This window comes from Anopheles funestus, chromosome 3RL, assembly GCF_943734845.2.
Source record: "Anopheles funestus chromosome 3RL, idAnoFuneDA-416_04, whole genome shotgun sequence".
NCBI classification, from domain to species: domain Eukaryota; kingdom Metazoa; phylum Arthropoda; class Insecta; order Diptera; family Culicidae; genus Anopheles; species Anopheles funestus.
In genome coordinates this window covers 48179435-48192369 of record NC_064599.1, presented here as the reverse complement: position 1 = coordinate 48192369, position 12935 = coordinate 48179435, and the positions used below count along the sequence as shown (strand labels likewise).

General features: G+C 40.4%; 1 protein-coding gene across 2 annotated transcripts in view; it reads right to left on the bottom strand.

Annotated features, from left to right (window-relative positions):
- Nucleotides 1-12935, bottom strand: part of LOC125769914 (protein embryonic gonad) — a 44047-nt gene that overhangs the window by 28474 nt on the left and 2638 nt on the right. The window contains exon 2 of one of the 2 annotated variants that reach the window (XM_049438966.1): nt 1027-1099. The exons of the other annotated variant lie outside the window; for it this stretch is intronic. Coding sequence (XP_049294923.1) covers nt 1027-1056 — 30 coding nt within the window. The 5' untranslated portion in view covers nt 1057-1099. The remainder of the gene's footprint in view (nt 1-1026; nt 1100-12935) is intronic. 2 annotated transcript variants of the gene reach the window in all.

Here is a 12935-nt window from a genome sequence, read left to right as displayed (position 1 = left end):
GCACAAGCCGGAGCCTATAACGGATAGGAGTCCCCTAGGGTTATTCCAAAGAGAGTAGCTTGAGATAGTGAAGTCACTGCTTTTGGTCTTACAATGCAAATGGAACTAATTGTGCACACATTGCGCGCACTCAAATGCGACCAATCTTTGTAGTCGTTTCCTTGATGTTCTTACCAAGTACATGAGACTCGCGATCATAAATGGTGTATGGAGGAACTCCATGAATGTGACGACGTTTGTCGGAACACTTAAAACTCCGTCGATGGTCGACGAACCTTACACGCGGCGCGCACTGTCACGGGACCATAGTTCCCGCATAAAACTCCATCTTATGGGGGCTTCTTTAATTGCCGCATTGTGTTAATTGAACTTTGTGGTCCACGCCACAAAAGCCGCTCTTTTCCGTTGGAATTGGCAGCAGCCTAGACACCGCGGCGCATCTATCGCCTGTCCGACGATTTCCGGCCGGGCCTACACTTGAACCGAGTATGTGTGTGTATCGCTCCCAGATCGGTGGCTAGATCAACCTGGCAGGAATTTGTCGTCGCCTAGCGTCAAGGGGGCGGAACAAGCTCCATCCTAGCGACGACCTGTTGCGACGTTGGCTAATGGTCAGCATGGCGGATGTGGCTGCGGTTGAAGGTAGACCTCGATGTGCAAACAGAACACGCTACTTGCAGCTTCACGAAAGCATGGAGAAAACATAGAAAATGCATTTCGAACCTATTTCCAAGTGCAAGGGACATTCGGACATTGAAGACGTTCGGGTAGGGGGCTTGGAGCTTCGAGCTTAGATTATAATTGTCTTGCGTGTCGTTTGTACGCATAAGTGTCATAATTGCCCTACGGGAAGAAGGGAGCGTCTTTTGTTGTTAGCCGACCGTACGCCGCACACACGCATTTTAATGCACACCGTATGCAAATGCTGAGCACAGGTGTCAATAAATCATGCGGGATTGAAAGCGTCTCTGTTTTGCAGACGGTCGGTGACTATATGCTGCAGGCGTGCCAAGTGCAAATGCTTACCTTGAGACGGTTAACTACGGGAAAGCACATCAACAAATCGCAATGTATTGACTGGAAACGTTGCAATGGAAATCTGTGAAAAAAATAGACAAATGTGAAATACGAATGCTTGAACGGTGTACGTAATAATTTGACAGAATGTTCACGACATGCTTGCCGTTCAGTATGAACAGTTAAATAATTCGGCAATTCCCGAGACTTAATACCGAAGTTAATTGGGTTGATCGATCACATGAAATCGTATTTTATCAATAAAACAAACACCAAAAATCAATACAAAACTCAAGAAAGAGAAGAATTTAATAAAAATTATGATGAATATAATGTATGTTATATAAGAAATCAAAAAACAATTCAAAGGGTAAATTATGTTAAACCAAAACGGTTTAAAATAAACAAAAAAGTTTGCACTCAACCAAAAAAAAAAAGTAAAACCTCTGCAAAAAATGAACAAATTAATCCATTTTTTGTGTGTTCTTCTTATACAACAAAAACCAACTTTCTTTTCTGTCAAATCTAAATTTTGTCAAGCTTTACAACGTTATAGATCCTTCATAGGAATAAGTAAACTATTTATCAACCCGTTCAACACGAAAAAAAAATAATAAGATAACTATTTCGGCGAGGTAAAGAAAAAGCTAAAGGCACCACCGTTGTGGTTCACAACTGAGTAAATATAAATCCCCCTGTATCTTAAAACAATATTCCGTGTTGCAATGGCTGGCATTTTTTACGTTAGATAACTATCAAGCAGCAAAAAACCGTTTAAATATTTATCCATTGTCACGATTACGCGATACTTGACATTGCCTAGAACACCTAGAAACATCTTGCCTTCATCCATCACTAGAAGGTAACAGACAGCAATACAGTATAAGAACGTAAGCAATCTTTTGGTATAGGTCTAATGATGTCATAAAAACAAACACTTCCGTCTTATGGTCCTTGTTTTCGTGTGACATGTTCAACCACTCACTATAACCCTTTCCTTGGTCAGCTTTCAATGGCTTTCATCGATTCGACATGCTTTAATTATTTGCGCCGCTAACATACAAAACCCTTCAACAATGTTTTTCTTTTTTTCTTTTGGTGTTCGTTTGTGCTTAACGATCGTTTATTCCGATGCTACATTTTACAGCAGGATATGTAGAGGTTCGAAAAAGGATCATTTTATGCAAATTAATCTTCATCTCGGCTGCCCTAAAGTTGGTAAAAAGATCTGCCTGGAAAGTCATTTTCTAAGTCCTTTGCTGGTCACGAAAATAGTCACTGAATTTAAAGTAAGGGACCAACCAAACCCTTCCTCTATAAAGGCGAACGGATGTAAAATGCAGTTTGGGCCCTTTTTTTAACTTTTGTTTGAAGTGTTCCATGAAGGTGCCAAATGAGAGAAAAAAATTCGTTAGCAAAGAAATGGAAAGGGTTTCGCCTTGTATGGCGCTAAACGATTCCACCACAGCGCATTAGTTACTGTAGGGAACTGCTTGCAATGCAAACTGTTGTCCGTACTAGAGCTTTGCAATAAATCACTCAAAATAATTCGACACACTTCGTTTGTCCGCTTTCTGTTGGTGGTTCTAATATCTCTGCTTGGTAGTCATTGCTTTCCGTTGGGGAATACCTTCCGGTATTTTCATTCCTGTGGCACACATTTTCCCACAGTTTTTCTTTTCCCCGTACGTTTTTATGGTAAGAAGAGCCACTTACGCCACTTCAATGCTCGCTACCTCTGTCGCTGACCGTTGTACGAGCGTGTAATGTTTGATCTGTAATTAATTCATTTCAACCTAAACATCGACAACTCTATAACATCGATCGCGGCAGACCACCGATCTGTCATCGCTGGACCGTAGGGCTTCAGAGCAACGAGAATGACGCTCCTGCTTGTGGTTGATGTCGATGACGTTGCCAAAGATGAGATGCAGTTCCCAGCATGAATATTCCATTCGACCGAGAGATAATAAAAGTAATTTCAATCGTTTCACCGTTCAATTCCACTTGATTGGTTTACTTTTCGAGAGATGATGAATGGATGATTTATCTATTGATGTGTCCTCTGTGCAAATCTCACCGTAAGGTGCGCATCGTCTCGGTTGCGTCTGTGTGTGCATGATTATGCTCTCGAAATGCGCATTTGCTATCGTTCATCGGCTAACCATCGCAAATAGAAGATTGCTGCGTATCGAATGACCCGTATGTACGAACACATGAAGCCACTGGGACAAGTGATTTATTTCAATTTCGAAACGCTAGGCTTTATACAGCGGGTAAAGCAATTTTCGTTACCACTGTGTGATAGTGGGTACCCTATCGCGGTCTTACGGTCCCACATTAAACACAAAAAAGAGATTAATGGCCAATGCGATCGCGAGTGCAATCGTTGTCATTTATAGCAAGAGACATTTCAATAGTCACAGTTCGATCGATTCGAACAGTGATATGATCGTGCTTGGAAAGTGTACTCGAACGATAGCCTCATATCAAAGCCTTGTAAATAATGGATGATAAAAACGCACACATATCCGTCTCAAAAAAGGAAAACCGGAAAAAAGGCATTCGATACCACACACGATTGTGCATTTGGGGGCCGGAGTAGATTCTCACTGTCTCGGCTAATCGGACTGCGTGGAACGAATGGACAGACAGTGTGACAAATCATATTCGTTGAGCTAATAGAAAGAATTGAAAATACGATGAAAACAATCGTCGATTGCCATACGTAGTTTATGATTTTTTTATAAGCTACCGATTCTTATTCACCCAGTTTAACACAACCGTTTGTGAATCCGATTAGCCGATAGCCCTACTAGTCAATCATCACTGAGGAATTACATGAACTTTTACACAAATTGAATACTGAATTACTAAATGCTTGATAATCCTCGCGCATTACGTTTCAAGTGTGGAGCTTACGCTTGTTGCCAGATGAGCTTACTTCGGAACAAATCGAAAACGTTTTATCTTTGAATTTTCTTTTTTGAGGTACATCTGCATAAGCTGCCTTTGCAAAAGAAGACAAAGATAATATAAAAAAAACCCAAAACGCCTCTTTGAATGACTCCCAACCACACTCTCTGCATTCGGTCCATTATCAACCAAACGTACCACGGCAACGCAATCTCATAAACTGACCATTTTAAAACTTATTTTGGTCGATGTTTTCCTTTTCACGCAGCCGATAGTCGTTCAGCAGCTCCGCTGGTGACTTCATTTCTCCTACTGTATCATCCTCTACAGCAAGAGCCAGTTCAATGCAGGTTGAGAGTCACCAGTAGTACAGTGCATGGTGAGATCGACCACCCAAGAACTAATTGAGCCCTGTTACGCCACTCGCCTACTTCCCCGACCGACCACACCCTGCTGGAGGTAATTTTAATAATTTTAAATCGACAGCTAACGACCGTACTTTTACTATACTGTCAATATCCGAGTAGTTGTTGTTTATTTTACTTTCTGTAACACTTCGCAGCGGCCCATGTATGTTGCTTCCTGTTTCCTGCTAAAAGATGTACATTACATTCAGTGCTTTACAGAGAATCGGTTTATAATGCCAATATAAACCAATATATATAACACTATGGTTATACAAATGTGTTTGTAATATCGACACGCAATTTAATTGAACAAGATTTGAAATGTAGAGAAGTTTGAACTGACTTTAATTTTCCTTCCTTCCTTCCTTACGATTTGACTACAGACTAAAGTCGTCTAAAGTTATTTAATCTTAGTTGCATTATATTACTTTGTTTAATATTATACATGATTGTAGAATGTGTTTAAACTAAAAGAATATGTCTATAAAATGAAAGTGCAAAAATAAAAACTAATAAAAAAGGAAATATGTAAAACATGAAAAAAAATAAGATGAAGGTATCCCAAAATGATTTCAATTTGAAATAATTAATGCTTTCGTAAACGATCATTTCGATTCGATCTATAATAAATAGGTTGTATATTAAGGACTGACTACCCATCTACGTGGTAAAATAAGTCTAGAAAGTTTTCTTTCAATACCTTCTTTATTGTTTCTTGCAAGGCTTGTATTACTAGGTAGAATGTTTACCGTGGTTAACACTATGCTGTGTTTATGAAGTGCATATTTTATCTTTATTTTGGCCACGGTGCGCACATTTGTTGTCCAACAAGAGCAATGTCACTCGATCATCCTAAAAACTTACATTCCACCGCCCACTGTGCTGAAATCAGTAAAAATCCGAATCAACATGCGATATCGCTTGTAGAGTAATTTAAAAACAATTTGCTGATTTTTATGCTCATAATTAATTAATTTCAATTTTTCCCGACACGACATTCCGTAAATTGGAAGATATTTTACGATCGTGCATTCTGCATCAACGGTGCAGCCCAAGCTTGTAGAAGATTATTTTGTAGATATTGTCTGGTAAGCTCGAAATGGCTCATCTGAGCGCAACAGAGATCAATGAGGGCAGGCAAGGAAGCAATTGTATGCACCAAAAAAATCTGTTAAATAATGATCAACTTTCGTGACAGGGCTACGCATTCGACCGCAAGATGAGCAATTTGAAAATGCTCGAAGATGACCGCCTTTCAGTGGGAGTGCAGCGTGTGCAAATGGAGGACGGATCGGAGCAAACATGAACAATCGCAACAACAAAATCAGGTTTTCGAAGACACCCTAACAGTTCACTTCCGGCTATCTTTGGCTTGTTATCGAGGATGCACAATCCTTACGCAAGGGTCATCACATTGAACCGGTTCGGTTCATTGCTGTCGATTAAGGGTGTGTTCGTTCGGTGAGCTTGCCTGGATTTTGGTTGGAACGCGATCAAAAAAAGAGTTCGCACTGCAGCTTGGAAGGGAGCATCATTTCGACAGAAAGTGCATCCTGAAGCGTTGTTGAAAGCAAAAAGGAGAAGAAAAGCCTCAGCTGATGATGATATACCCGTCCGTACCGCAGTGACAAACTTGTGCAACGTTATGGAGTACACTCATTAATCATTCTCAGAAGGGGCTTTGATTACTGTATACCAAGCTCGGTACTCGGTGTCTCCCTTCTCAACCAGGACACTGTAAGCCATCTCAGGACTTATTTGCGACCATCCATCCGGCTTGCCCTGAATCAGCTTCCGATCCTTACGAACCTTCAGCACCAGACAAAACTGCGCCGTTTTTCATCGGCACATCCTACAGCAACAGTGTTTATCCTTTTATGTGTGAGGACTTCATTCAAAGGCAAACGCGCATGGCACATAAGACGCGCAGCTAAATGAAACGCACGTGACGTCATTTTTCATTTGAAAAAAAATATCCATAAATCAGGCTTATAATTAAATATATGTCTTCCGCGTTCGGTCATCGAATCCTACCATGCTCAAAACCGCCAAAACGACACAGGTAAAACGCTCTCGAAACGATAATTTCCAATTCGACTTGCTTTTTTCGACCGCTGCCCATGGTTATGTACTTTGCCGAGCGCCCAAACATGGAGAGAAAGATTTCCACTCCACATCGCTCCAACAACCTGTTATATTGTGCTCAACCGATGTCACCGATTGTGCCACGAAGCAGTTGCCCTGGAATTTGTTTAATCAGATTTGAAAAATTTCTTATGCAAAGTACAATTCATGGAGACTGTACCAGAGAGAGGTCCAATCAGCGTGATCGTGTTCTCATTCCCATCTTCAGTTTCGTTCCACTCTTCTGCCTGGTGTCTTCCTTACAATGTTAGAATGAAATTAAAAGCAAAAAGAAGGCAGAAAAGTAATTCCGTTAAAAAAACGAAGCCAACATGCCTTGAATGTGTCAAGAAATGTCGTTTTTTGTGGATGTGTCATCTAAAGAATCATTTGTCAAAGTCAAGGATGAGAGCAAAAGGACACATTTTTTAATTCTCAACCGGAACAGCAGACAGATGTTAGTGCAGTTAAATCTAGCCTAAAATATAAAATACTGCATCGCAATGTTATATCACAAATTCATAACGATTTTTTTTTATTTACGGATGTAATGAATTTAAAATATCCAAACTTAAATATTTATAATATTTATAATAATCGAATTTTGACAAACTAGTTTGATCTACAATTTTTATTCTATATGACAAATGCTGTATCATTGGCTGTATAAAAGGCTGTATCATCAAGCCAACAGCTTGAAATGCGTTTCTATACAAAATTTAATGTTTTTTTAATTTTCCAATAAAATGTAGGTGAAATGTTTGATTGATTTCATAATGAACAATTTGTAAAGTTCGTTCAACGCGTTCTTTTCCGAGGAATGTTGTTGATCATCAGCAGTCCATCTTAACTTGGACACTGATCCTACATATTCAACAGGTGAATAATTATCTTACGAAAATATTGTAAAGTATATGTTTTGTTGCGACAGCGAAGAAACTGAAACGGTAGATAAACAAGCCACACCCAAAACGTTCCTATACGTTTGGGACTAAATTTTGATCAACGGTTCCGAAACGGGTGTATCGCATTCTTCGTAATTTCTCAATAAATTACGAATGCTCGAAATATCTCAATCAAAATATCGCTCGAATTCATTTTGCTCGCACGTTTCTTGTTCGCCGTATTGGACAGTATAGTACAAAAGAATTGGCCTGCGTAAATGTTTTTCAACTTTACGATCATATATGGGACAGCAATTACGAACTGGTCAGTTTACTGGCTAAACCAGATACGAGATGAAATGCGCAGTTATGCGTAGACATCTCATTATTATGATGATTGCCCGACACAGCTGAACTACGTTTTGGGAGCTTCTTTACAGGGAAGAAAGGAGTTTTTTTTATGTCAAAAGCAATTAATGGCTGACAAATATAGATGTGGATCATTTAGCTGCTTTCGACATATACCTTTATTCGCTGTACTTGTAAAATGAACCTTAATCCTTCTTTCACATTATCAGAACCTTGACTGAAAGATAGGATATTCCAAATCTTGATCATACAATCATTAAAGAAACGAGATTTTTTTCTAATTATAACTTTCATCCCCAAACTTGACATTAAATCAATAATGAATTAGGTCAAACATAAACGGAGCATGATGAATATGATTTTCTGGTAATGTGTTTAAGTTAGTTAAAACATTGAATGAAATACTATACGGTATGCAATTAGCATGAGAAGTTTTTGTTGCTTTCACGCCACGATATATTCATGGATCTTGAGGTAGCATGAACATGAAAGTTATATTTATAATAGGTGGTATGGGACGGAATTCACTAAATGTGAAGTAAAATTGAACGAAACAACCGCACAAAAGAGAACCTTCCAAAAACTCGACCAATATCCCCTAGCACTTGAGCGTAGTCACCATCATAAAAGAAGCACCCACAGTAACAGACCTGCTAGTGCTGTTTGAGATATTGAAGTCTGAGTCAACAAATGAATAACATGCAAAAAAAATCAATTTAAGATGTGCTTCCTCAGTGATGATCTCCATGATGACGCTGCTGACGACCTATCTGCTGATGTTTGCCACTGGATCCTCTCACTCACAAGCTGAGCTTGAGAGACATTTAAAACGCTCAGGCAGGACGATTCGTTGATGATCGCGTGTGTCCATGGAAAACATCACGAACTCATCCAACTTTATACACAGCGCATGAGTTAGTGTGGATCTATAGACAGTATCTTTAACTCATCTTGCCAGCGAGAAACCTATCATTTCTACGACCCGATACCTTCTCAAACGCCAAAAACAGAACTCTTTTTTCCACCAGCCGTTTCGGTGTTCGGGTACTTCAAATTGGAACGCAACGTAAACCAACAGGAGTGTTGTTTTTTCCGAGAAATCAAAAAGAGAAAGATCTTCGAGACCAACAAAAAATGGAGCAAACTCTAAGCAAATATTGATCCACGAAATTGATACCGTTCGGCTATTATTAAGATGTCATAACAGTCGTCGCTCTCAGCTCGTTAGTGCTGACGGAAGGCGAAAGTAGGCGCTACGTCCCGATACGGCAAGAAGTGTAGTGTGTGTGTGTGTGTGTGTGTGTGTGTGTGTGTGTGGAGTGGCTCGAAAGTATGAATTTTGGTAATCCACACACAATTTGCACCTGGTTACCCTGCCAGCTAACGCCTCGGTGGGCGATCGCAAACGTTCGTCTAATTATATACCCGAATGGGATGGAATCAGCGATCCAGTTAGCTATTTCGAGAGTTGAAGCTACTACGTTGCGATGCAAGAAGAAGAAAAACACAGCGTGCACATGTACTTCAACTAGCCCTGGCTAAGCCTGCCTAATCGTCATGAGGTATTGATGTCAAAATCGGTGAGATTACGATCTACTTGAGGCGCTTCCACACGTTGCTCATGGCTGTCTCATTACGAACGCACTACCATCACGTACCTCTTCACGTTCTGTATAATGTAGAAAGTCTTCATTTTTCTACTGTAAAGCTGTTTAAAACGCTCTAAGGATGAATTGTTTAAAAATTGAAATTATATTAGAATAATAATTAAATCTAATAAAGCAGTCTTAGTTCTCAAGAAACGAAATAAAATACGATTATTTTTAATATAATATAAACGGTTTAAATACGATTATATTTATTCAATATTACTTAAGCTTTAGACAATACGGCTAAAACCCGTAATCATGAAAAATAAAAATTAAATAACTTTATTTTTATTTTCCTTCATTATGTGAAATCGATCAGCATTCGAGAAATCTGAAGCACTACAGCTATCTGTAGCTATTCAGCTCAAGCTAAATAAAATTTAAATGTATTATCTATTTCTCAGAACAACAAACACAACCAGCTGACAATACACAGCGGGACATTAGTGCTTACAGCACGTCTAGTTTTAGCAGCACATCGCAACATTCTACGACAATACATTCAGCACGTTGGTCGTAAGAAATTGTTCCCGAGGGCGAATCTACCTTCCCAGGAATTGGCAGGTAAAGATGGTGTAGGATACTGAATTCTGGAGCGATTCTCTTTCGCTTCTGGTTTCTGCTACCGATCAACTCGTGATCTTGTACCCGTCCCGCCAGAGACAAATATATTTGAATAACATTGCCTCATCGTTGATCTTCCCACCATCTGCTTGGAGCCCCATCAAGAGCCCTGATCGCAACGATCAACACGAGGAAAACACACTTTTCACCGCTACCGGGCGCAACGTCGCCTCGATCGATGTCATCGTTCGAACACGATCGAATTCCTTTCATCACAAAGCTCGCTGGCCCAGAAGTGAACAAGTTTACTCTCCTGTGTCACAGCACCGTGCGGCTCTATACCATCACTTGTAATGCGATGATCGAGGATATGTTCGGTGAGCAAATTATCATAAACAGAAGTCATGTTCTGCTTCTTGAATGAAAACATATCATCTCGTATGGGGAACGTTTTACGTCCCGTGCACCTTGTTCATCCTTGCCCTTGCTTTCCTACCTTGCCCTTTTGTTATAGATTAGGATCATAGGGTTGAGAGCGTGGTATTCCTGATACGAAATAAACCCCATCTCGTACAACCTTGCGATGCGAAAGGCAGCGTACGGCGCCAGCGTCTTGAGGGCGTTTTAATTCGTGCCAGCCAAAACGGAAGAATATGATAATGTAGCGCATACGATTGGCACTTAGGTTTGCGACAAACGTTCAACAGACATGTCTCGAAAGATGCTAGCTGCTCCATTAATAACAAAACGGTATGGAAAGCATCGCAGTATCGATCCTATCCAGAAGATCCCACATCGCGACGATACTGTTCGTATCGTGAGCATATAAAATGGTATCGCTAATAATTCCGAATGAATTGCCAAACGATCAACGTTGCTGCAAATACAGCGGTGGTAAACAGAACACGAACGAAAACGACCCAAGGAGGAAGGTACAAAATATGGCTAAAAGTTTAAAACGACCAACTCTACCAGGACTCGACTGATTCGAAGACTCGGCGCTTTATGTTGACCCGAGTGTCGTCGGTTGAACAATGTGTTACATTGGCAAAACGACACAGGGTAAATTTGCATAGTACAAGTGTCGCTTGCAAGCGATGCAATAAATAATTTAAATATTTATCACCTTTAGTCTACCACGATGTGCTTAGGGTCAATGCTAAATCTCTGAAAAGGATTTTCAAACAAATGCACCTTAATCAATGCCGTTTCAAAAACAAATAAGGTACGTCAAACAAGAACTATCGTACGTGATTACCACAATAAAGTATTTGTCATTGTCAGTGCTTCATTTCATGTTTTGCAAATTCGTCTAAAAATCAACCTTACTTGAATGTCATTCTGTGGTGTCAACCATCTAGTGAATTAGTCATTTAATTAATGTAATTCATTGTCATAAGAAAATTCCATCGTACGACGAATTACTTTCTCGAATCTTGATAGAAAATCTTTCCTATTAAATTAACTCCATAACATTAACATCGCATCACGCTTTGTAAGGTCTGATTAAATGCAAGCAGATCTTGTACTTCCCATCTTATTTACACCGCCTCAAAGGTACATTCTGCCGTCTATCAAGACGATCGGTACACAGCTTGTTCGAAGCCAATTTCCGTGAAGGATCGTAAATCATTTGCCATTTCTGTACAGCCATCCGCACTGATCAGTATTCCGCATTCGTTTACGCACTCAAATTAGCATCACTGACCTAATGCCCAGGATTGCATTCTACCTCATCCATCAGTGGGGCCACTTTACTGAGCTCGCGTTCAGGTTGTACAGCAGATTCTCGTACAACGTCCTTTAAGCGCCCTGTTTACACGGCACAAGTGGCTAAAAGTATGGCTTGTTCGCGCCAGCAGGTTAGTCAGCAGGTGGTGATCACATGCGGACGATAGTTGGAACCGATTCGAAATTGGTTAGAATGTTTTATTTTTAGAATTACATCATCGAGATTATGCAAAATGGCGAACCAAATCAATTTTGAAATATTTTTTTTTACAAAAAACAGTCATTAAATTAATTTACTTACTTACTTGTTTTTTTTTAGTGAACTAAAATTAAATGAATTATTTCAATTAGCCTTTATCAGTTAGGCTATTCCAATGGCATACCATTCATGGGGCAAGTCAGCAATCAACAATGCTTAAAGTGTTAGCCTTCTTTCAACAACATTCAACGCCGGTTGCTCGTCTGTAACGTATCAAATCAGTATTATCAAGCCGCCAACAATGGGCGGAGCTTGCAAACACGAATCAATTCGAGCTAATGATTACACATTTTACCCCTACTGCTCTAGCTACCATTAGAAAAATGCATCAAGCGTTACGGTTTCGCTAACATGTTCGCCTTGTCGCTCGTTCATTGCTGGGTTATCAAATTAACCCTCGCCTGCTGGGGTTTGCGTTCACCCGTCGCCAAGCCAACCAACGCCGGTACGATACACGGAAAACCTGAGAAAACACATTTGTTGACAGTCACTTTCTGCGGCCTCCGAGTGAACGATAAAGCTGGGAGTTTTTACTCTTTCTGGCCTTTCGCTTTTCTCTAATGCCAAGACGCATTATCGTTGCCACCAGCGTTTACGCCATTTGCCGGAGGGGAACGATAGGAAAAGGAAGTCCCGATGCTTCCTTCGACCCTTCCAGTCCGAGGCGAACGTTGGTTGCCGCTTCCTTCGCCGCCCTGGAACCGCCTTTTTACGCTTGTCGATATTTATGATCATGATGTCGTCTGCCCCTATCGATGCGATAAATCTTTTTTCCCCATTCTCGCGCGCACCAGCTCGCATTTCTAAAAGTGTAAACAATCACACAAAAACACACAGAAATACACAAAGTCAGGCTAGTGTGTGCGCCACGACACGCTGCGGTGCAGTGCGGTGCAGTTTAGGTTTCGTGTGCAGTCGCAAACCGGGGCCGGAATCCGTCTCACGACATTTTGATCTCATTCGAGCGCACATTGTGCGAGATGATCGCGAAGGAATTTGACTTTTGAAAGTGAAC